This window comes from Hemitrygon akajei, chromosome 31 (genome assembly GCF_048418815.1).
Source record: "Hemitrygon akajei chromosome 31, sHemAka1.3, whole genome shotgun sequence".
NCBI lineage: Eukaryota > Metazoa > Chordata > Chondrichthyes > Myliobatiformes > Dasyatidae > Hemitrygon > Hemitrygon akajei.
Window position 1 is genome coordinate 37,273,137 of NC_133154.1, and position 25,491 is coordinate 37,298,627.

At 41.9% G+C, this 25,491-nt stretch overlaps 1 protein-coding gene across 2 annotated transcripts in view; it reads left to right on the forward strand.

The window, feature by feature from the left end:
* The window catches only part of LOC140719222 (MOB kinase activator 2-like), a 67,434-nt gene that overhangs the window by 13,725 nt on the left and 28,218 nt on the right, over positions 1-25,491 (forward strand). The window contains exon 1 of one of the 2 annotated variants that reach the window (XM_073033675.1): positions 22,903-23,138. The exons of the other annotated variant lie outside the window; for it this stretch is intronic. Within the exon in view, the coding sequence (XP_072889776.1) occupies positions 23,095-23,138 (44 nt within the window). The 5' untranslated portion in view covers positions 22,903-23,094. Of the gene's footprint in view, positions 1-22,902; positions 23,139-25,491 lie in introns of those variants that run through there. 2 annotated transcript variants of the gene reach the window in all.

Consider the following 25,491-nt stretch of genomic DNA (forward strand, 5'->3'; position numbering starts at 1 on the left):
CTTCAGCCTGTTTCAGAACCCTGGGGTATAGTTCATCTGGTCCAGGTGACTTATCTACATTCAGACCTTTCAGCTTCCCAAGCACCTTCTCCTTAGTAATAGCAACAACACTTACTTCTGCCCCTAACACACTCGAATTTCTAGCACACCTACTGTGTGTGTCTTCTACAGTGAAGACTGACGTAAAATACTTATTAAGCTCACCCACCATTTCTTTGTCCCCCATTACTACCTCTTCAGTATTGTTTTACAGCAATCCAATCTTGCCTCTCTTAATCTTGATAGATCTGAAAAACTTTTAATATTCTTTTTGATATTATTGGCTAGCTTATCTTCATATTTCATCTTTTCTCTCCTTATGGTTTTTAGTTGCTGTCTGTATTTTTTGAAGCTTCCAAGTCCTCTAACATCCCACCAATGTTTGCTCTCTTTTGCTTTTGTACTGCCCTTGACTTTCCTTGTCAGCATCCTCCCTTCTGTCATAACCGTATGAGCTGTGTGCGGTTGGTGATGTGTTTTGCACCCTGAGCCTGGAGGAACGCTGTTTCAGTTGGTTATATTCATGTATAGGCTGCAGGACTAAGGAAGCTCTTTACTTTTCAGAAAGATGTAGTGGGCAGGTCAGTCAGTTACTCTAGATTTGCTTCTGGTTCATAAGGGGTAGGCACTCTGCCCTCTTCCCCACCCACATGGTCATAAGTCAGCACACCAAGTATACTGTATGGGAAGTATCAAATATAGAATTATTATAGCAATAGTTTGTAGCTGCATGGGATCCTTTGATAACTATTCATTTACTTTGTGATGTTTCTAATTTCTGCATATTTAAATGAGATCCATAAGGAAGGAACTTGAGTATGTTCCGTTAAATTGCCGATTGGTACCAAGTTCCTTCAACAGATTTAGCTATATATACAACCAGAGAGCAGGACATTTACTAAAATTGGAGCAATACAGAGAGGTAAGCACAAGGATGAAACTCATGAAGGGTTCCATACAAGCAGCAAGAAGAATGAATGAAAGAATCCACCCCCCCCACCTTCTTTATAGGGCCCCTACCCCCTCCTTCTTTAGTCCTGACGAAGGGTCTCGGCCCGAAACGTTGACTGCTCCTTTCAACGGATGCTGCCCGACCTGCTGAGTTCATCCAGCTTGTTTGTACGAAGAATGACTTATGTCTGCTTCTCCCATTGCCCACCATTATTTGCTCATTGGAACATTTAATCACTAAGCCTTTCAAACCAAAATGCAAAACTCATCGGTAACCAGATAAAGGGTACCTGTGTGACAGTTTAAACCTCTGCTGAGTCAGAGACAGACTGAGACCTGAGTGTAAGCTGGAGGTACTGAATTGTTGGAATGGGTGGCGTTTGGCTAATGTTAGACTGAGGACTCATCTATTTCCATAGCAGCAGTGAAAGTTTTTTCTGAGCATTGCAGTCTTCTGTTTGGCCTGTTTAAAAGTAAAATATAATACAGCATTAAACAAGGACAGGAATTGTTTTGATGTAGTGGGGGAAAATGTGTCACTTATCAACATCATCAGAAGTAGATTAAATTGTCATCTATCTCTACTGTGAATTGACTGCCACATTTGACATTCATCATTTAGTATTGAGAGATACAGTGCAGAATAGGCCCTTCTGGCCCTTTGAGCCGGGCCACCCAAGTAATCCCCCAAAAACCCCAATTTAACACAAACCTAATCGCAGGACAACTTACAATGGCCAGTTAACTTACCCGGTGCATCTTTGGACTGTGGGAGGAAACTGGAGCTCCCAGAGGAAACCAACGTGCGCATGGGAAGGATGTACAGAGACTCCTTACAGAGGATGTTGGAATTTAACTCTGAACTCCAAAGCCCTGAGCTGTGCTAACTGCTACACTACAATTCCACTCCATGGTTTGAGTTATTGTTTGATAAATAAACTTCTTGATAAACTTTTAAACTATAGATATCTGCTTACTCAGAAGTCGGCTGGAGGCCAAAGAACACTGCCTGCCCAGGAGCTAGAGGGCTGAGTCTGTGGGTGGAGCTTGTTTTGCTGTTGCTTTTCATTTGTTGTGCTCTGTGTACTGCTGAGCCTGGTGGGCACACTATTTGGCGCCAGAGTGCGGGCAGCCCCCAACGCATACTTGGGTGTGATGGTTGTTAACGTAAATGATGCATTGTCGCTGTATGTTTTGATGCACATGATAAATAAATCTCAATCAGATCTGCCAGTTTGAATTCATACTGACCACCAGGGCTAAACTGGACACTACAATAACTAACCAGACTTTTTGACAGAACTTCCAAGTATGCAGCTGTAATCTAGAAAGATTAGGTCAGCAGATGCAACATTGCACCAATACCTGCAGATTCCCTTCCAGGTCACATACCCATCTTAACTTGGAAATGTTTGCTGTTCTGTCCTCGTTATTTTTTTTTAATTTTTGAGGTACAGAACTGATTAGGTCCTTCCAGCACTTCTAACCATGCCGCCCAACAATTCCATGATTTAATCCTAGCCTAATCACAGGCTATTTGCAATGGCCAATTAATCTACCAACCAGTACATCTTTGGACTGTGGGACGAAACTGGAGCACCATGAGGAAACCCATGCTGTCACAGTGGCAACGTAGAAACTCCTGACAGGCAGCGCTCGGAATTGAAGCTGGGTGGCAGGTACTGTATTGCTAACCACTACGCTGCATACCGCCCCTGAGTTTGTTACTTGGACTGTATATGTGGGTCAAAGAAGGCAGATCATCATTTGCATGGAACTTAGGGATGGATTGTGGATGGAATGTGATGCTTAGTTTATTCAGAAGAGTAAAATATAGTATTATATTTCAAATATTGGTTGTCGCTAGAAAGTACTTGAGAAGAATTATACTACCGTAGATGTCGGATTATAAGCCGCTACTTTTTTCCCACATTTTGAACAGCTTTGAACACTGCGGCCTTTACTACGGTGCGGCTAATGCATGATTTTTTTTCATGCCGCCAAAAACATTTTGCCTCATAACAGTAGACCAATAAAATTGATGAGTAGTTCACAGAGGTCCAATGAAATTGTACGATAAATCAAGCGCACTTTCACAATTAAATTATTATAAATCAGTCATTTGTACTCGCCCTCATCAACATGGAAAACACTCGAAGAAAAGCATTGTGCTGCCTTTATGGCAGTTATTTAGTTTATAATATTTTCGCTTAGTAATTCATTTTCTAGTTAAAGTTAGAAGTGTTTTAACTATATTTGTTTTCTGTACTACATCGCGGGATGCTATGACGTCACACCCGGTTTCGCCGCGTCTTGTGGGATACCGGTTTGCGATAAACGGGAAGGCGGGGGCGAGCGCATTACGCGAGCGGCATTAGATCTGAGCGAACGCTGCTTTTAAGTTAAAGGCGATCAATAACTTTTCCTGGTAGGCTGCAGTATATATATTTTTTACCAGTCGTTAGGAGATATTGGAATGTTGTTCAGTAAAAAAGTATACGCAACGTATATTTAAAAGTAGCCGCGTTACAGGCACGGTTCGAAAAAAAGCATTTGCAATATGTATTTGTTTATGTTACCATATGGATTTAATTAAAAGTTAAAAAATCCTCACGTGTAATATCTTTCTGTGTAAATATCTCATATTACAATGTGGGACACCTGCGGCCGAAAATCCGGTGCGGCCTAAAATCCGGTGCGGCCTGTACAAGTACAAAATTGATTTTCTTTCTAAAATTAGAGCCAGCGGCTTTTAATCAGGTGCGCTCTGTAGTGCGAAATCTACGGTAATTAAAAACCTCTTCCCATAAACTACTGCATAATTTCACAGTAAACCCACCATTTTAAAACAAGGTTAGGTGGTAAAGTTAGAAAATTATCTTTACATTGGGTGTTTCGCAGCCTCGTGGTGACTAATGCGCGTCATAACAACAAATCTGAAATTATTTACCACCTTATCCAAGCGAAATGTACCAAGGTGGATCATAATCACTCTTTGAAAACAAGGTTTGACATTGAGCCACATCTGATGAAATTGTGACAAAGAGAAGAGCTGACATGGGTAGAGAAGTTTAGGGGGTGAATTCCAGAGTTTACATATTGGGTAATTAAAATCAGCACCATCAGTGGTGCAGTTTTAAAATTCAGGGTGCACAAGAGGTCAGTTTTGAAGGAACAGAGAGGGTCGGGAGAGGTGAGATTATAGAGGGATTTGAAAGTCAAGATACCTTTTAAGAGCCAGTAGCACTCAGTAGGGCTGGTAGATAAATAACACATGTTGTAAGTAGGGATACTTGAAGCAGAGTTTTGGATGAGCCTTTTAAAAAAAACAGGCAGTTGACCAGTGTGATATCAGATATGCAATCTGTTAATTTAGTGGGTGGGTCAAGAAATGGACTGGAATGTTGTTGAATCAAGTTTGGTAGAGTGATGGCAGATGGAATTTAATTCAGGAATGTGTGAAGTAGGTAACTTTGGGAAGTCAAATTCTGATGGGACATGTCAGGTAAATGGTTGGGACCTTGGGCATGTTGATGAACAGAGAAGATGGGAGGGTGTACAGGAGCGGATACACAGGCTGATTGGTGTTGTCTTGGCAGCAGCTTGCACTGAACGTTCGTGGGACCAAAGAACTGAATGTGGACTTGGGGGGGAGGTATGCGGGAAGGTTAAGAGGAGGAAACACGAACCAATCCTCATAGGGATCAGAAAAGGAGAAGGTGTGTAATTTCAGTTTCCTGGCTCTCAGTGTCCCTGGTCTCAACATCATATCGATACAGCTATGAAGAAGGCAAGACAGCAGCTATATTTCATTAGAAGTTTGAAGAGATTTGGATTGTCACCTAAAACACTCAAAAGTTTCTGCAGGTGGGCACGGAGAACATTCTGAAAGGCTGCCTCACCATCTGGGTGGGGGGAGGGCTGCTATTTCACAGGATTGAGGGAAGCCGTAAAATTTATCAGCTTTATCATGGGTACTAGCCTCCATAGTATCCAGGACACCTTCAAGGAGCAGTGCCTTGGAAAGGACCCCCATCACCCCCAACATGCTGTGTTCTAAATGTTACCGTTAGGAAGTGGGTGCAGAGGCTGATGGCACACACTCAACGATTCAGGACAACTTCTTCTCCTCTACCATCCGATTTCTAAATGGATATTGAATCCATGAACACTACCTCACTTATTAAAATTATTTGTTTTTGCAGTACTATTTTTAATGTAACTAATTAATATGCATATACTTTAATTCATTCATTTTTTTCTGTATTATCATGTATTGCGTTGTACTGCTGTCTCTAATTTAACATACACAGGTGATATTAAAGCTGATTCTGATTCTATGGGTGCAAGGACATGTCTTCTTGAAAATGGAGATAGTTGGGTAGGATAGTGAAGAAGGTATTTGGTCTTTATTGGTCAAGCCATTCTGTGAGTGGGAATGCCATGTTTCACTTAGAGTATTATGTGCAGTTCTGTACAGGTCGCTACACTGTGGGAAGGATGTAATAAACATAAGGAGTGCAGAAAAGAAACATCAGGACGTTGCCTGGAATGGAGGGCTGGAGTTGTAAGGAGAGATTAGATAGGTTGGGTTTATTCTCACTGGAACATTGGAGGTTGAGAGGTGACGTTACAGAGGCTGAAAAAGCTGAGGCTTGTAGATGAGATGTGATAAAAGAGTCATAGATAAGTCATCAATGAAGTTGCCAGTAGCACAACTGTCGGTGACAGAATCAGATGATGACAAGGAAGCAGAAAGGAGTGAGATAGATTGGCTGGTTGAGTGATGTTGCCACAAACACTTTGCTCTCAGCATCATCAAGAGATGATTGTGGATTTCAGGAAGGGCAAATTGACAGCAGTGGAAAGGATGAGCAGCTTCAAATATTCTAGGTGTCAACAGCTCTGAAGATCTATCCCAGGTCCAACTCTTTAACGCAATTGTGACAAAAACAAGCTGGGGGCTATATTTCATTAGGAGTTTGAGGAGATTTGTAATGTCACCAAATACTAGCGATTTCTACAGATGTATCGTGCAGAGCATCTGACAGCTTATAACAACATTTGGTACAGAGGTGCCAATGCACAGGATTGGAAAAGTATGCAAAATTTGTAAACTCAGCCAGCTCCATTATAGGTACTAACCTCCCCTCCATTAAGAACATCTTCAAAAGGGGATGCTTCAAGAAGGAGGTATCCATCGTTAAGGATCTTCACCGTTCAGGACTTGCTGTCATCTCACTACTACCATCAAGGAGGAGGTACAAGAGCCTGAAGAGGCATGCTTGGTGTTTTAGAAACAGCTTCTTTCCCTCTGCCATCAGATTTCTGAGTGGTCCATAAACACTAACTCTCTATTTTGCTCTCTTTTTGTACTAATTATTTATATTTTAATATTTTATTGTTATTTATATTGATTTCTATCTACTGCACTATACTGCTGCTACAAAACAACAGATTTAATTTATGGTCTTTGTCAATGATAATAAATCTGATTCTGAAGATGTACAGTAGGGACTTTTTCTAATGGCAGCCTCGAACTTGGTTTAAGGTGAAAGGGGAGACATTTAAAGGAGATCTGATTGGTAAGTTTTTCCACTTAGAGGGTGCTGCTCATCTGGATTTGGATTGCCAGAGACAGAAGTAATCGCAACTTTCAAAAGGCATTTGGATAGGAAGGGCTTGGAGCGATATGGGCCACACGATGGGCAGCACAGTGACATGGGCAAAGTAAACTGAAGGATTCATTTCTGACATGTTTGAGGATTGACCAGATTCTGAGGCTGAAATGAATTTGGATTCAGATGCCGGAATTTAAGAGATGGGTCTTAAAAGGGAAACTAGCGCCAAAATAATGTAGTGGATCCACAACACGTAATGGATTTTGTGCTCAGCTAGTTTTCCCTCTTCTTGCCCCTGAGACAGAGTTAGAGAATGAACTAACCTGGATGGTTGAGTTGCATTCTCAAAAAGGCAGGTAATGTGTGTTCTTAGACTGGTAAATCGTGTGGTTTGGGAAGTCAACTGGAAAAAGAAGTCTTTAGCAGTTTAATTGGAAATGTTGCTGCCCTGAGCCATACACACTGACGGTACCATGTTTGATCATCGATCTGAGTCGAGTTAGTTTCGTGTACTGGCGTTTCCAGTGGAACAAATAGCTTACAATGGGACTGCAGGTTAGGTATCTGTCATAACTTTAACACTTTAGATTCAGATTTATTTACATTGAAATATACAGTATTTGCCTTGTTTACATTCACAATCAACACTGTGCTGGGGGCAGCCTGCAAGTCTCACCACACATTCTGGAGCCAACATGACGAGCTCACATTGGTTGTCAGAACAACAAGCAAAACGGCCCTGTTCCTCCCTCCTATCCTCCCACACATGCGGACAGGCCTCTGACCCCAGGATGGGCCTCCAATCTCCAAGCTTCGGCCACTGAGCTTTGACTTCCGGACTTCTGGTTGACCTTCGGGCTTCGATCTTTGTTATTGACCCCCAGACTAGCTCGAACTCTAGGCTTTCTCCAGTCACACTGAATTACCGGCCCTCAAGCCTCCTGCTCTCACGGGCATTCAATCCTGGGACAGTCCGGTATCCATCCCCTCAAAGCTAATCAGTAAACACCAAGAGCTGGACCTCAATACTCCCTTGTGCAATTGGTCCTGGATTTCCTCACTTGTAAACCCCATGCTGGACCCTAGTCAGTCCAGATTGGCAAAAACATATCCTTCACAATCTCCATCAGCACAGGAGCACTGCAGGGATGTGATCTTAGCCCCCTGCTCGTGACTGTGTGGCTAAGTACAGCTTCAACACCATGAAAAGGTTGCTGATGCCACCACTGTTGTGGGCTGTATCAAAGGTGGTAATGGATTAGCATACAGGAGGGAGATTGAAAATTTGCCTGAGTGCTGTAACAACACTAACCTCTCACTCAATTTCAGTAACACCAAGGAACTGATTGTAGACCTCAGGAGGGGGAAACCAGAGGTCCATGAGCCAGTAATCACTGGAGGATCAGAGGTGGAGAGGGTCAGTAACTTTAAATTCCTGGGTGTCACTATCTCAGAGGACCTGTCCTGGGCCCATCATATAAATATAATTGAGAAGAAAGCACAACACCACCTCTACTTCCTCAGGAGTCTCTGGAGATTCGTCATTTCAACAAAAGCCTTGGTAAACTTCTATAAATGTGTGGTGGGAAGTGTGCTGACTGGCTGCACTACAGCCTGGAATGGGAACACCAATGCCTTTGAGTGGAAAATCCTACAAAAGGTAGTGGATTCAGCCCAGTACATCACAACCATTGATCATATCTACATGAAACATTGCCATAGGAAATCAGCATCCATTATCAAAGATCCTCCCACTCTGGCCATGCTTTTTTTCTTGCAACTGCCATCAGGTAAAAAGTACAAAAACCTCAGGACTCACACCACCAGGTTCAAGAACAGTTACTTCCCATCAACTATCAGGTTCTTGAACAAAAGGGAATAACTACACTCACTTAAGGACTCTGTTATGTTGTTATTTCATGCATGTTATTTATACCTGCATTTACACAGTTTGTTGTCCATTAATCCTGTTTACAGTTACTGTTTTATAGACTTGCCAAGCATGCCTGCAGGAAAAGAATTTCAGGGTTGTATGTGGTGATGTGTATGTACCCTGACAATAAATTTGACTTTGACTTTGGATGTTCCTTCGGTACTTGTTCATGTCATTGGCATTCAAGCACAAGATGGAGGCCAAGACTCTGGATGTCCTTCATTTCCTGTGTTCACATCCCTGGCCATTGAGCATGGAATGGAGGCCTAAACTCTGGATGTCCTTCATCACTGGCTTTCGAGCCTGACTCCTAACTCCACATCACTGTCCCTTAACCATAATCTGACCTCTAATTCCGCTACTGCCCTCTGCACAAGATCTGTAACCAGAACCTTGCCTTGTAAAAAAAAGATTTTAAAAATCTTAATGTAATTTTTCAAAACATTTTTGAAAAGGTTTTTGGCTTGCACAGTGCTCACGGGGTTAATACATGTTGTATTTTTATTGCAATTACAGGGCTTGCTCAGGCTTGTTCAGTGAGATCATTTTCTCTTTTAGTTTACAGCACGATATTTTTCATGCAGATTTCAGTCTCCACCCAGTTGCTCCTCCCCATGGAGATCTTTTTGAATGACGATTTCTATCTTTCTCGTCACCTAGTCATCTGCTGAACAGTCATGGTTGTAGCATTCCAGCTGCTCTTTGTCAGGGCAAGACAGTTGATGGAAATATGCTGCTCCATTGCTCCCGTTGGCTGAAGTGAGGAGGAAGAATTATTGTTTATCCAGTAGCAATGCCCTTGTTTCTCTAGAGCATTACACACTTCTGCTGGGCTCTCTTTTAATAAAAAGAATACCTTGTAGTTGGATGGCTCTGGGTCTGTACTCACTGGAATTTAGAAGAATGAAGGAGGATCTCATTGAAGCCTATTGCATGTTGAAAGGCCTAGGTAGCGTTGATGTTTCCTATGATGGGGGACTCTAGGACCAGAGGACAGAGCCTCAGAATAGAGACATCCATTTAGATTAGAGATGAGGAATTTCTCTAACCAGAGGGTGCCACAAACAGCTTTGGAGACTAAGTCATTGGGTATATTTAAGGTAGAGGTTAATAGGTTCTTGATTAGTTAGGGTGTCAAAAGTTATGGGGAGATGACAAGAGAATGGGGTTGAAAGAGGTAATAAATCAGCCATGATGAAAGGATGGAACAGACTCAGTGGGCCAAATTGCAGAATTCTGCCCCTGTGTCTTATGATATTATGCTCTTATGGATCATTCCTTTATAGTTATAGGAGTTGAAGTCCCTGACTTTGAACAGGCCAGCTCAATTTATAGTCATGAAGAACTACACAGTGGCGTAGTGGCAATAGAGTAATGCTATTAAGTGCCAGCGACCCAGATTCAATTCCCATCACTGTCTGTAAGGAGTTTGTGCGTTCACCCTGTGATCACGTGAGTTTCATCCGGATGCTCTGGTTTCCTTCTGCATTCCAAGTAGGTGTAATAGGTGGCGTGGTCTAGTTAGTCCAGAAGGGCCCATTACTTTGCTGTATTTCTAAATAAAAATAACCTGCAGCATAGAAACCGATCTATCTAGTCCACGTCAAACTACACCTGGATGGACCATACCCCTCACATCAATGTACCTCCAAAGAATTCGCATCCACCACTTCCACTGGCAGCTCATTCCACACACTCACCAGGCTCTGAGTGAAGAGGTTCCCCTTAAATATTTCACCCAAATATCTCCTCAAATATTCAACTGTTTTTGCCGCATTGTGCCCTTGTTGCTCGGGTCTTTGTCAAACTGAAGTGTTCTCTAAATCAAATTATGGCAGCAGTGAATAAAGTAGCAGTGTTTTTTCTTAAAAAAGCAGTGAGTCCCTGCATTAATTACTCATAAAATATGGTCAGATCTCAATCCAAGACAGTATAGTAGACAAACACTACCTGCCTAAACTAATAACACATAAACAATTGTACTCGTTCTTGTCAATACTGAGTACACCATTTTAAAAAACCATAGTCTAGGTTCAAAAAATGTGTGAGAACCTCTGGGGTAATGCCTCCTACAAAAGCTATTTGGAGCCAGGTGTTGCAATCAGATGAGATTGGTAGCGGTGCCTTGCCCTATAAAAAACACATGAAGTCAGTTACTGACTGAGCCAGCTCTCCTCAAGAAAAGATCTGTTTATGTGCACCATGCGTCAATCAAAACAACTTTCAGAGGACCTTAAAAGAATTGTAGAGATGCATGAAGTTGGAAGCATTTCTAAAGACCTGAGTGTTCATCAGTCCACAGTAAGAGAAATTGTCTACAAATGGAGGAAACTCAGTACTATTGCTACTCGTCCTAGGAGTGGGTGTCTTGCAAAGTTCATACCAAGAGCACAATGAATGATGCTGAAGGAGGTGAGAAAGAACCCAAGAGTACAGCAAAAGACCTGCGGAAATCTCTTGAACTTGCGAAAGTCTCTGGTCACGTGTCCTCTAAAAGAAAAACACTGAACAAGAATGGTGTTCATGGAAGAACACCAAGGGGGAAACCACTGCTCTCCAAAAAAAAGCATTGCTGCGCGTCTGAAGTTTGTAAAAGGCCACCTGGATGTTCCACAATGCTTCTGGGACAATGGTTTGTGGACAGATGAGACAAAAGTTTAACTTTTTGATGGAAAATGCATACCGCTATGTTTGGAGGAACAAGGGCACTGCACTACACCAACACCAAAACCTCATCCCAACTATGAAGCAGCGTGGAAGGAGCATCATGGTTTGGTGTTGTATTGCTGTCTCAGGGCCTGGACAGCTTACAGACATTGAGGGAACAATGAATTCAAAATTGTATCACAACATTTTACAGGGAAGTGTCAGGGTAGCGGTCCGTCATCGGAAGCTTAATAAAAGTTGGATGATGCAACAAGCCAATGATCTGAAACTCGAGTGTCTTATTGTGGTTTAGATGAGCAGACCACACTTTGAGCCGTTAATACAGAAAACCAGGCGAAGGGTTCAACGAACCTTTTCTTGGAACTGTACATGCATCTGTACATTATCATAAAACCGTTTTGCTTTTACTCCATCTACAAGTGGCTTATAAAAATGTGATCATATACATGTTTCTGAGGTACTAATTGTAGTGTTAGTACCTTTTTTGTTCATGAAAGTAGAAGACAGGCAAAATACTGTAGCAGCAGATGCACGCTCGAATGAATGCAATGCAGTAGATCTTGTATTCAGTTCACATTGCACCTGGGAGGATAAATTCGAGATTCTTGAAATAAAGAGCATCTGTACATATGGGTTTATGGTTAGTTGCTCCCTGCCTGAATAACTAACATGTAGATGTGACCTAACCCGTAAAGGGAGTCTTTACAGAAGAAGATGCAAAAAAAAATTGGGATGTTAAAATAAAATGTTGGAGGGACTCAGCAAGTCAGGTGGCATCTGTGAACATTTCCTTCATCTGGGCCATCTGATCCAATCCAGTCTAGATGAAGATCTCAGCTTGAAACAATGAAACTGTCCAGATGCTGCCTGGCTTGTCAGCAATTTATTTTTTGCTCTGGACTCCAACAGTCTCTTGTGACTACAAAAATACTGGCCGGAATATCAGAGAACCAAAGTCTAGTAAGAATGTGAACCTGAAGAAGTAGGAATTTGTTTAAAAACAATAATGCTACAGAAGTGTGTGAGACTAAAACCTGGTAAGTATGTACCAGAGTTTAGAAAGAGGTGACTGTAGAGAAGTTAAATGCCCTCCCAATGGTCTGAGACTGAACTTTACAGAACAAAACCCTAGCCATTTTGGACTAGGGAAAGGAGAAATTTCTTCACTCTAAACGGTGATATATCTTTAGAATTCTCTGTCCTGTACGGCTGTGAAGGATTGTTCCTTAAGTTCATTCAAAACATAGACTGACATATTTCTGAATATAAAGAGATGGATGTGGGTAAATGGAACTGGGGTAAAAGATCAGCCAAGATAATTAATGGAGAAGCCTCAAAGGGGCTGAAGAACCTTATTCCTGCCTCTGTTTCTTATGTAAATCCAAGGATTGTCACCTCGTCATGGTGGAGAGGCTTGTGAGTTCCTGAGATCCCAAGACTGATGCTGACTGAAACATCCATCGTTGTAAGGTCAAGGGAGAGGTTCCAGACAAAGAGCAATCCAACCAAGACCTCAGCAGTGGAGCTGGCGAAAGATGATGGCACTTCACAATGGCAGTGAAGATGGAGGATGGCTGCAGCAGTGAAGGGTCCCCAGTTGTCTTTCACTCCATGTCACTGTACACTGACCCTGAGCTGTCAAGGACCGTGTGGTGACTGCCCATGCTTCAGCCTCTCTATGTTAAACAAAATCACGCACAGGCATTCTCCATTAAGGCAATAACCTCTTAGGAGAACATCATTCTCAACCCAAGTGACTGCACATGTACTGCTACATAAAGTGATTGAACCTGCTGAGCAAAGTTTGGAACTTTGTATTACAAGATCTTTCAGTAAGCTGGCTTTCCTGCACTCCATCCCCAGTGATATCTGCCTGAAATGGCAACCTCAAGACAAAGATGCTGCAAACACATAGCAAGTCTTTCAGTTCCTAAAACAAGCAAAGGGCAAGTTGATGCTGACCCGCTGAGGATTTCTAGGAACTCCTTCCTTTATATCAGCCTTGCAGCATCTGCAAGAATTTCTTTTTCACGGGCCATTGGTTCCTTTGTCTTGTAGGTTATTCTTGCTCGTAAAAAAGCATCGGTTTCACATCTAGCATTGGAGTTAACTGAATACTCAGTGATTCAGAGCTGGTCAGCACAGTGATTTATTGTTGGAAGACCCAGGGTCAGATTTGCCTTCATTAGCAATGTAATTACTTTATGATGTCACCAGCTCTGCTACATGGCTGTTTATATTGCAGCTTTGCAACCCACCGTGTTTTATGGGGAAAAATAGATTCTGTAGTGCATGGTAACATTGAAGTATATTTAAAGTAATGTTGATCGGGGTTAGGGTAAACAAGTTTGTTTGTTCTTTTATTTTATTTAGAGATCCAGCACAATAATAGGCCTTTCCATCCCAACGCTGTCTCTGAGGAGTGTATGTTTCCTCTAGGTCCTTAAAAACTCCTTACAGACAGTGGCAGGAATTGAACCCAGATTGCTGCGCTGTAATAACACTATGCTACTGTGCCGCCCTAGTTTGCTGCATTTAAAATTTAGTTCTACTTTTTTATACTACTGACTATAAATGTAAGAATGAAAAAGCCTTGCATGGTTTATTCTTGTAAATATTTTTCTTATTATGAATAAAGTTTATTGTGATACAAAAAACTGAGATGATAGCCTCATTTATATGACTAACCTCAAAGAGACTGAAGCTGGCTCAAAGTCATTACTTAATTTTACTTTTTGTGTAACTACAGTGCTAATCAAGTCAGCATCTGTTGACTCACCAAGAACTGAGTTAGATTCAGAAAACTTATATTCAAATTAATCCTTGTCACAATCTTGTGTATATTCTATGGCCAGAATGAATTTAGCTTCAATACATTTTATGTGCCTAGTCTCTGCTTTCCCACATGTGATATGGCTGCTTTTTAGTGATGCTCCCTTAATAGGAGTCTTCTGTCTCAAAGTAAATGTCTATTTGTTTGGACTGAAGCTATCATAGTTGAAGAGGTGTGAAAGGATGTGCCCTTGGGGATGGGTTTCAAGCAGCAAAGGTGATCTGAAGCAAAGAAATTGTTGTTTTGTGCTGTGTATGAATTTGAAATGCACTATGGGAGATTCTATAAAGACTGGTGCTTCATTGCGTTTTCTCTTGCTTTTTTTTAAGTTGTTACCTTACCAGCACTGTCATTTTTTTTCTAAGAACAAAGACTCAAAGGGCTGAGGTCACATTTTCTTTTGTCTGCTCACATGCTTGTGGGAAGCCCTGACCTGCCCAGATATTCGTGTATTGTTAGGTTTGATTCTTGCAGTCAGTGATCAAAGATGAAATGATGTGCAAAATAGTTATTGTGTTGGCAGTTATCGAATATTGACTACAATATAGATAATTTTCCATCAAAATGCAGAGTCATTGCAAAGAAAGGCTTGTTGGGTAGCTTTAGATAATACAAATGAATAAATTCACATTTGTTTAGAAAATTTAATGCGTATCTGGTATTTGTTTTGCACACACATATATTGGGCAGTTTGTCAAGATGGCACCAGTGAACAATGCGACCAACAGTGATGTCCTGCTGACATACCTGAAAACTGGTGTTTATTTTTTGCATAAAGTTTAGTACAGACTGGGCAGCTAATGCCCTAATCCTATTCTTGCATCTTTATGGTCTTATGTTCTTGGTTAATCAGGGTGTCAAAGGTTACAGAGGGAAGATAGGAGAATGGGGTTGAGTGGGGAAAATAAATCAGCCAAGATGGACCAGACTTGATGGGCCAAATGGCCCAGTTCTGTTCCTATGTCTTATGGATTGGCTGCCACAAGCCCCAAAATAAAGCCGATTTTAAAGATTAGCTTTGTCACATGCAGATCAAAACATTCAGTGAAATTTGTCGTTGGCATCAAATCAGTGATCAGTAGGTACTGGGCAACCTACAAGTTTACCATACTTCCAGCGCCAGTGGAGTATACCCACAACTCATTAACTCTAATCTGAAACTCTTTGGAATGTGGGGGGAAGCTGGAGAACCTGAAGAAAACACATGTGGTCACATGGAGAATGTACAAACTACATATAGATAGTGGCAGGATTTTACCCCAGTCTTTGCAGCTGCTGCTGTAAAGCGTGCTAACTAACCATTATGCTATCATGCCGCCACAAAATTTGCAAATACAGGAGATTCTCCAGATGCTGGAAATCCTAAATAATACACACAAAATGCTGGAGGAACTCAGCAGTATCTACTAAGGGGAATACATAGTAGACATTTTAGGCAGAGAGCTTTCATCGGTCCAGAAACGTTGACTGTTTTGACAAGTTTGACTGTTACAATTCTTCCATAAAGGATCTGCCATAAACTCTTGGTTTTGCTTCTCTTACTTCCTGCCTAGCCAGGAGCACTCTGTGCAGAATTTCAGTCACAACAAAACAAGATCTGACTATTATAATTGTTTTACACTTTTCTAATAGGCGATCACTCCAACATTAATCACTCTCATTACATAATACAGTGCCTTGATAAAGTATTCAGTCCCCAACCCATTGTTCACATAAATGAGTATTATAACCTTAATTTTACTGACAGTTTAAACATGGCTCTCTAATGCCCTACTGAAGTTCAGGTTGATGTAATACTTCAGATTCAGGTTTATCATCTCAGATGTATACAATGAAATTTGTTGTTTTGATGCAATGCAGTGCAAGACATAAAGACCTAGCCAATCTCAGCTGAACTTTGGTATTTACATTTTTGGATGAATCTGGAGCAGACTTGATGGGCCAGTGGCCTAATTCTGCTTCTATGGCTTATGGTCTTTCCACAAAGCAGGTAAATGGATTGTATTGAATAACTTGGTAGAGGAATGGTTAGTTATAGATCCTTCAGTAATACACCCAGCATTTTATCTTGTCCAATAACATTTGCTGTATCCAGTGCAATCAACCATTTCAATTTTAGGTGGAGCAAATAGAATTGGCTAAAGATGCCTTCAACCTGCACACTGGACCACACCAGGTCTGTGGATGGGGATGTTCTACGTCCACTCATTAGCAGTTTAATTGATCAGCATACAATGAAATTGCAGCAGTTCTAATGCATTTTGAAACACTTTGGTTGATTAAAGCTTAAAGGTTAATTTTATTTGTCAGATAAATCTTGAAACATACAATGAAATGCATCATTTCATCAACAACCAGCGCAGCCTGAGGATGTGCTGAGGGCAGCCCACAAGCATTACCATGCTTACGGCACCAACATAGTGTGCCACAACTAACTAAACCTAACCTCTACATCTTTGGGATGTGGCTGGAAACCAGAGCACTTGGTGGGAACCCATGTGGTCCTGAGGAACATATTACAAGCTCTTTACAGACAGTGACAGTAATTAAGCTTCTTTTGATTGCTGGCACTGTAAAGTGTTGTGCTAACTGCTACGCTATCAAAGCCACAGGCTGCTTTCTGTGCAACCTGTGATAATAGGAGAAGGCTAAATCTGGTCAGTGTCTTACGCAGAAGTTCAGAGACCTAGGCCCAACAGTCAGACAGCTGGAGTAACAACTCAAAGATCCATGCTGAAATTCCACCAAAAGACTAGTCTTAGTAATGATATTCACAAAACTACTGGATTGTTATAAAAATCTATCGTGTTCACTTAAATCATCTTCCTTGTAGCTTATGTGTGTGTGACTCCAGACCTGCCACAATTTGGTTGTGCCTGAAACTATGTAGCAACCACTTAGTTGTACTATAGCTGCAATGTCGAACTGGCAAAAGAATAAAACTGTAGACAGACCACCTGGCATCGCTGAACTCAAGAAGTAGGAGCAGGAGTGGGCAGCTCAGCCTCTCGGGCCCACCTCTACAATGCAATATAATCAAGGTAGACATGCATAAAACCTCAGCTGCAGCTATCCTGGTAGGAGATGAGGTGATGTACAGGAGTGAGATAGATGAGTGGTGTCGCAGCAACAACCTTGCACCATGCATCTTCCAGTAAGATGAAAGAGCTGATTGTCGACTTCAGGAAAGGTAAGATGAAGGAACAGAAACCAATCCTCATAGATGGATCGGAAATGGAGAGAGTGAGCAATTTCAAGTTCCTGGGTGTCAATATCTCTGTGGCTGTAACCTGGTCCCAACATATCATTGCAGCTATAAAGAAGGCAAGACAGTGGCTATTATTTTATCAGGAGTTTGAAGAGATTTGGTTTGTCATCTAGAACACTCAGACTTCCATAGATATATCAAGGAGAGCATTCTGACCACTGTATCACTGTCTGGTATGGGGGTGGGGGCTACTGCACAGGACAAAAAGTTGTAAACTTAGCTCCATCTTGGGTACTAGTCTCCATAGGTATCCAAAACATCTTCAAGGAATGGTGCCTCAGAAAGGCGGCATCCATTATTTAGTACCCCATCACCCAGGACATGCCCACTTCTCATTGTTACTATCAGGAAGGAGGTACAGAAGCCTGAAGGCACACACTCAGTGACTCAGAACATTCTTCCCCTCTACCATCGGATTTCTAAATGGACATTGAACCCATGAACACTACCTCACTTTTTAAATATTATTTCTGATTTGCACTATTTTTAATTAGCTATTTACTATACATATATACAGTATACTTACTGTAAATGATTTACTTTTTCTTTCTGTATTATCATGTATTGCATTGAACTGCTACTGCTGTTAACAAATTTCATGATACATGCCAGTGATAATAAACCTGATTCTGATTCTTTTCCATAGCCATCAATTCCCCAATATTTCAAACAAAGTAATATTTAAATACTTACATCGATCTGACCTTCATAACCAACTTGAGTAGAGGATTTCAGAGCTTCCCCACCCTCTACAAGAAGAAATTCCTGTACCTATCAGTTTTAAATGACCATCTTCTTTTATTGAAAGCCTGAAGCCGAGAGATTACAGATCAACCTCCTTCAGCTGAGTGTAATAGAGCAACTATCAACCCAGGTCTGTTGTAGGGATTCCCAACCTGGAGTCCGCGGGCCCCTTGCTTAATGGTATTGGTCTATGGCACAAAACAGTTGGAAGCACCTGGCCTAGTGAATCTCTATTGAGATGAACTGTGATACTAAGCACTAAATACTGCAGTCATTGTACCTGTGATGGAGGAAGTGAATTTTAAAAGGGATGCTAATCAAATGGGTTGTTTTGACCTAGGTCAACACAAAAAGTGCTGGAGAAACTCAGTAGCCCATTCCTGCCCATAGATGCTGCCTGATCTGCTGAGTTTCTCTTGTGCCATATGTGTTGCCCCAATTTTCCAGTGATATGCAGTCTCTCATGTTTTGACCTGGATGGTGCAATGGAGCATTCCTCCAGGCAAGTGGTGTGTATCCCATCACACTCCAGATTTCTGCCTTGCAGTTGATGTTAGGCTTTGGGGCACCAGTGTTGAACCAGTTGGTCCCAGGTTTATCAGCACTGATCTGCTCTGAAGCCACAGCATTTGTGGCATGTCTACACAAGTTCATTCACCCTTCGGGATTCAGATGAATTTATCACATGTACGTTGAAGCACACAGTGAAATACTTCATTGAGGGGAGAAAGGTAGGTGGTAGGAGCAGTCACACGTTCCAGCAGCATGCCCACCACGTTTGCAAAGCAAGCCTATTCCTCTTTCCCACCCAGCCACATATTGACACAGACAGTACTCCAACCTCAGGACAGGTCCTCAAGAGACCTCCAGTAGACACGCAGACATAGGGTCTCTGACTTCTTCAGAGGAGTTGCAGACCCAAGGCTTCAGACGTCAAGCCTCGACTTCCAAACTTCTGACCTTCAGGGTTTGCTCTTCAGTATTGACCCCAGGACTTTGCGATGACTATGAATGAAGACCCAGGATGAGGATTCTGAACTCCAGGCCTCAACTCTGGATTCTCCGATGACTTGGACCCTGAACACTAGGCCACTAGGATTTGATGATGACTGTGCTGTGTTAAGGCAAGATGATTTAATCCTGTTCTTGAATGTTCTATTCACCAAAGGCCAATCTCTATTAATAAAACCAATAGTCTTTTTTTGTACAATGTTTACAGTTCTTACTATCCTGTAGATCTAACATAACAAATTGATTAGAAGGGTGGCACAGTATTGTAGCAGTGTAATGCTTTACAATGCCAGCGTTGTGTTCAGATCCAGGCACTGTCTGAAAGGAGTTTGTACGTTTTCCCTCTGAACCTTGGGTCTCCTCCGGGTGCTCCAGTGTCCTTCTGTAATTCAAGAACATACAGGTTGGGTTAGTAAGTTGTATGCATACTATGTTGGTGCCAGAAGCGTGGTGAAACTTGCGAGCTGCCCCACCATGTTCTTAGACTGTGTTGGTCATTGACAAGGCCGATGCATTTCACTGTATTTTTCACTATTTCTATGGTCTTCTGACAAATAAAGATAATCTTTACTTTATGCAAAATGCATGATCTTGTATTGAATATTACTTAACAATTGAACTTAACAATATTGAATTACAGCTGCAACAATACTCCTTTTTGTTATTTTCTTTTTATCCTCTAATGAATGAACTATACCACCTGTTTTGGCATCCTCTACAAATTTTACACGGCTCCCTCTGGGCCAGCATCCAAGTCGTTGATAAGCACAGTGAACTCTCTCTTTCCCTATTCTTTCTTTGGGCACCATGATGTGGTGACTAATGATTTGTTTAGCAGTTGAAGATTATTTATCTAAATTGCAGATGGCACTTATAGAATAGCCCAATTAACAACTTCTTGAATAATGTTGTGATATGTACTGCAGGCTTAAACCTCCAACACTATAGTGCAGACATTTCTGACTATTTGGAAAGCCTTGAGTTTGCCTAACTTTTGTGCTCTATCATTAGTGACTGAATACATTGTTCCCCTTTCTCTTCTCACCTGCCCATCAACTCCCTCTGGTTCCCTTTCTCCCATGGCCCACTCTATCAGATTTCTTCTTCTTCAGCCCTTTACTGTTTCTACGTATCACCTCCCATCTTCTTACTTCACCCCTCCCCTCCTCTACCCACCTACCTTTCTCCCCTCACCTGGCTTCACCTAACACCTTCCTGCTTGACCTCCTTCCCCTCCCTCCCCCACCTTCTTCTGGCTTCATCTCCCTTCTTTTCCAGTCTCAGCCTGAAATGTCGATGGCTTATTCCTCTCTGTAGAAGCTGCCTGACCTGCTGAGTTCCTGAAGCATTTTGTGAATATTTCTCTAGATTTCCAGCATCTGCAGAATGTCCTGTGTTTACATTGATAGTCTAGCATGTTGGGAAGGTTGGTTGATAATTTGTCTTAAAGGTGGGTTGAGTGAGGAAATTTTAACATGAGCAGTTATTGCTAGGAAATAAAGGAAGGTATGATAGTTTGTGCCCTTTTTAGTTGTATTTTGCTGCCTGCAGAATAATCTCTGGGCAGTTAAAGACAAACTGTGCCAGCAGGAAAGTGATACAGCTGGTATATTCTTCCCAACCCTTTAGGTCTCGTCAACCCCATGATAAATACTAAACTTTATATGGGGTTTCCACACAGGTCAGAAACTGTTTTGGCTCTCACTTGATAGAAATGATCAAGTCACCATTAATGTACAAGCCATCTATCTGTTCCTTCATCCTGCATAATTTTCAGAACTTAAGTAACTTCTAATGGTGACTTCTGGCATTTGGTTGCCATCTTCAGAAAACAAATCCTGCAATACAGTAAAAAATTATTGTTAATTGAACAGATAGTTATTTGTGCTCTGAAATGTTTCTTGAAAAATAGGTGAAATTCTGGTTTTAGGGTTGTGGTGAACTACATATACCTGTCTGGACACGCCCCCCCCCCCCCCCCCCCCCGCTGACTGCTCCTGTGGCTCCTCCCACAGACCCCGGTATAAAGGCGACTGGGGCCTGAGCCCTGGCTCTCAGTCTCCAGGATGTAGTGTGGTGGTCAATTGCTGCTTGTTCTTTCTTTCAGTCAATAAAAGCCTATATCTCGCCTCATGTCTCGGAGAGATGCTTTGTATGATGCAAGCAAATTGACCAACTGTATAGTATAATATTTATGGAGAGGAATGAACTGTCAACATTTTGGGCCGAGGCCCTTCACCAAGAGCCCTGACCTGCAGAGTTTGTGATACTCTGGATTACCAGCATCTGCTGAAACTATTATTTATGAGATTGTTTTCATGGTGCCAATATCTTAAATTCCACATGGCAACAAGAGATTTAATGACTTTTTAGAGCAGCTTGTGGTTGAATCGGTTGACGTTGTGCACTTATGTTTTCAGAAGGCTTTTGACAAGGTGTCACTCATGAAGTTGCCTAACAGGAATGCCACCATAGTATAGTGGTTAGCATGATGCCATTACAGCTCAGGGTAATCCAGAATCCGGAGTTCAATTCTGGCACCATCTGTAAAGAGTCTGTACATGGAATGTGTATGTCTTCCTCGGGTGCTCCAGTTTCCCCCCACAATGCAAAGACATACCTGCAAGTTAATTGATTGTTGTAAATTGTAACATGATTAGGTTAGGGTTAAATTGGGGTTGTCGGGTGTCGCTGGGGTGGCGTGGCTTGAAGGCTGAAGGGCCTACTCTGTGCTGTATCGCTTAATAAATAAAATGGGTCCATGGTATTACAGGAATGGATAGAGCATTGGCTGATTGGCTGAGGCCTCAGTTGGAGTATTGTGAACAGTTTTAGGCCCTTGTATAAGAAAGGACATACTCACATCGGAGTTTTCGAGGAGGTTCACAAGAATGATTCTGGGAATGAAAGGCTTATCGTATGAGGAGCAATTGATGACTCGTGGCCATTAGTCGCTGGAAGTTAGAAGCATGAAGGGAAATCTCACTGAACCCTATCAAATGGTGAAAGCTCTAGATAGAGAGGTTGTGAAGAGGTATTTCCTATGGTGGGGAAGTCTAGGACCAGGAGGTACAGCCTTAGAATAGAAGGACTTCCATTGAGAATGGAGATGAGGAGGAATTTCTTTAGCAGAGACTGGTGAATCTGTGGAATTTGTTGCCATGAGTGGCTGTGGAAGCCAGGTCATTAGGCATATTTAAGGCAGAGGTTGATAATTTCTTGATTAATCAGGATGCGAAAAGTTACGGGGAGAATTCAGGAGAATGGGGTTGCATCAGAATCCAGTTTAGTATCACTGGCATACGGCGGGAATGTTGTTATGCAACAGCAGTACAATGCAATACATAATAAAAACTGAGTTACAGTAGTTAAATAAGTAGTGTTGATGAGTTCATTGTGATGGCAGAGAGGAAGAAGCTGCTCCTGAAAGGTTGAGTGTGTGTTTTCAGGCTCCTGTACCTCCTCCCTGATGGTAGCACTGAGAAGAGGGCAAGTTCTGGGTGTTGGGCATCCTTACTGATGGATGCTGCCTTTTTGAGGGATCGCTTCTTGAAGAGGTCCTGGATGCTGGGGAGGTCAGTGCATGCTGAAATGGTGGAGCACAGTCGACGGGCCGAATGGCCCGCTTCTGCTCCTATGTCTTATGGTCTTATTTTATACGGTAAGAGTGCCTCTTCAGTACAATTAATAGCATCGTATTGGTTGGTTTTCTTTGCAGCCGTCCCTGAGGAGCCCAGGATGACTCCTTTGTGTTGGATAAACTAGTTTGCAGACGCTCCCTAAGGCCTTTGTGTTGTCGTGGCAGCAGCAACAGCCCGTGTCGCTATTGGCTCTCTTTGGAGTGTTCCCGGGGAGCCGGTCCTATAAGCACATCAAATGCGGTCAAACTAGTTTGCAGAGTGGTTTTAGCTTGGAGAGGGGAATACTTTGCACGGGCTATTGTGTATTCTGTTGTTGTTTGTGTCAGTTTCCTACAGTCTGGCCATTGAGTGGAGTAGCGGGGGTGGGGGCCCTGGAGCAGTGCAGGATGGTCCTACAGGCTGTAGGGAAAGCACTGGGATACAAGAAAAGGTAAGGAAATTGTTTCTGAATTAGAATGGATGAGAAGCAAAAGAGCATTGTGTTAATAACTTTGAATTATACTGCAATCTTAAGGTTCCTGATCTTTAACCCCTCAAGCCCGGAATGTCTGTGTTACGGTCATGTGAAATCTCTCACTTTAAGTATAAAGTTCTTTGTCTTCTCAGCTTTTCTATCTATATTTTAATTGTCTTTGGGAAAAGAAAGTTAAATAGAAGGCTAGAGAAAGTTTGTTCCTGGGTAACCATAATTTGCTAAAGGAGTTTGGAAAATGGCGTGCTACTGTAATGGTCTGAGTTGTATTTGCTAATAGTTCATTTGAGTGGCTCACTGAGAACATCTTGTAGGCACGCTGAATTCTGAAAGGTGAAAGCAGGTGAGTACAAGATTTACTGAGCTCTCTTAGACTCGGCTATTGGAGTGGAGTTTCTATGAAAGAAGTTTGAGTTGAAGTTTGTTCCCGTTAAAGACCAAAGGTCTACTGCATAACATTTAAAGTGATGGCTGGATGGAGTTAAAAGCTTATGGATAAGCTGACCAAGATCCATGGAGTCCTCAGCATGTAAAAGTGTTTAAAATCATTTGCCTGACTATTCCGCGTTTCCAGTGGCAATTTGATTCATTGCTTTTGACACCTTGTTTGAGCTGTTTCCCCCCCCCCCCCATTTGTCTGTCTGTACTTGCTGGTGTTTAGAAGAATGGGGGGGTGGGACCTCATTAAAACCAATCGAATATTGAAAGACCTAGAGTAGTCATGGAGCAGATGTTTACTATAGTGGGGGAGTGTAGAACCAGAGGGCATAGCCTCCAAATAAAGGTGTCCCTTTAAAACAGAGATGAGGAGTAATTTCTTAGCTTTTTGAGAGGAATAATGGAATGGCCAGCAGATTTCATGGGCTGAATGGTCTAAATCTGCTCCTTTGACTTTTGGCGTTTTCAAACTCCATTGGCTTATGAGACACCTTTCATTTATGAGGCAATTTTCACTTTGTAGACATTCAGGAGGAATACTGAAGATTTCATTTTTCTTAGCCAATGATTGTAAAAAAAAGATTACTTGTGTATGACACTGAAGTTGACCCTCATCTTATGTTTTAGCAAGTCATCAATTGTGCAACCAGCAGCCCTGGGTAAGGATCAGAAATAAAAGCCCCAGCCAGCCAGAGAACTGTTCCTAGTCTGACTGGAGAGTCCAGTCAAGCAACTCACTAAATACGCCCAGCTAAGGACCAGTTAGCACAACCCCAGTTTGCCACCATCTTGGTACATTTACCTCAGGTCCATTCTGTTAGGCCATTTGCCCCATCAGCCCCTCTGTACCATTTGGAAATAGAGCATGGAATAAGCCCTTCGAGCCACACCTTCAGCAACTCATGAATTAACTCTAGTTTAATCATGGGACAACTTGCAATAACCAGTTAACCTACTAACAGGGACACCTTTGCACTGTGGGAGGAAAAACATGCGTTCCACAAACTCTTTGAACTCTGAACTCTGATGCCTTGAGCTGTAATAGTGTCATGCTAACCATTATGACACTATATCACCCGAATCAGTCAAGGCTGATTTAATATCCCTCTCAAACCCTTCCTCCTGCCTTCCCCCCATAAACTTTTACACCCTTAATAAAGAAGAGCTTCCTTTAAATATTTCCATTGACTTGGCCTCCAAAGTCAGCTTTGGCAATGAATTCCACAGATTCACCACCTTCCTGCTAAAGAAATTACTGAAGGGACACTCTTGTATTGTGAGGCTGTGCCATCTGGTCCTAGACTCTCACTATTGGAAGCATCCTCTCCATCTCCACTCTCTCTAGGCCTTTCAATATTCAGTAAGTTTCAGTGAGATCTCCCCCCTCGTTCTTCTAAACTCCAGCGAACTAAGGCCCAGAGCCATCAAAGGTTTCTCATACATTAACCCATTCATTCCATGATCGTTCTTGTGGGCCACCTCTGGACCCTCTTCAATGCCAGCACATTCTTTCTTAGATAAACCCCGAACTGCTCACAATACTCCAAATTTAACTAGCAGTCCTCTTGACATCTAGGGGAATAGTTTTATTGATAGCTTGTGAACCCTGCAAAATAGCTTTATTTAACATTCATAGATTTGCTTTTTTTTTGCAAGTGTTCTGTATTAAAAAGTTTAAAATGTACAGGAAGTTGACAATTCAGATTCAAATTTTGTTGACTTAAGGCTGAGGGAGTAGATGGTGAATAATTTTTTCAAATCTTTTAGTATTTGGTGACTGTGCTTTGAGTTTTTTTATTAAGCAGATCCATATACACTTTAAAAATCTCAGTATAATTCATGTTCCTCTTGCTATGAAATGGCAGCATTCCTT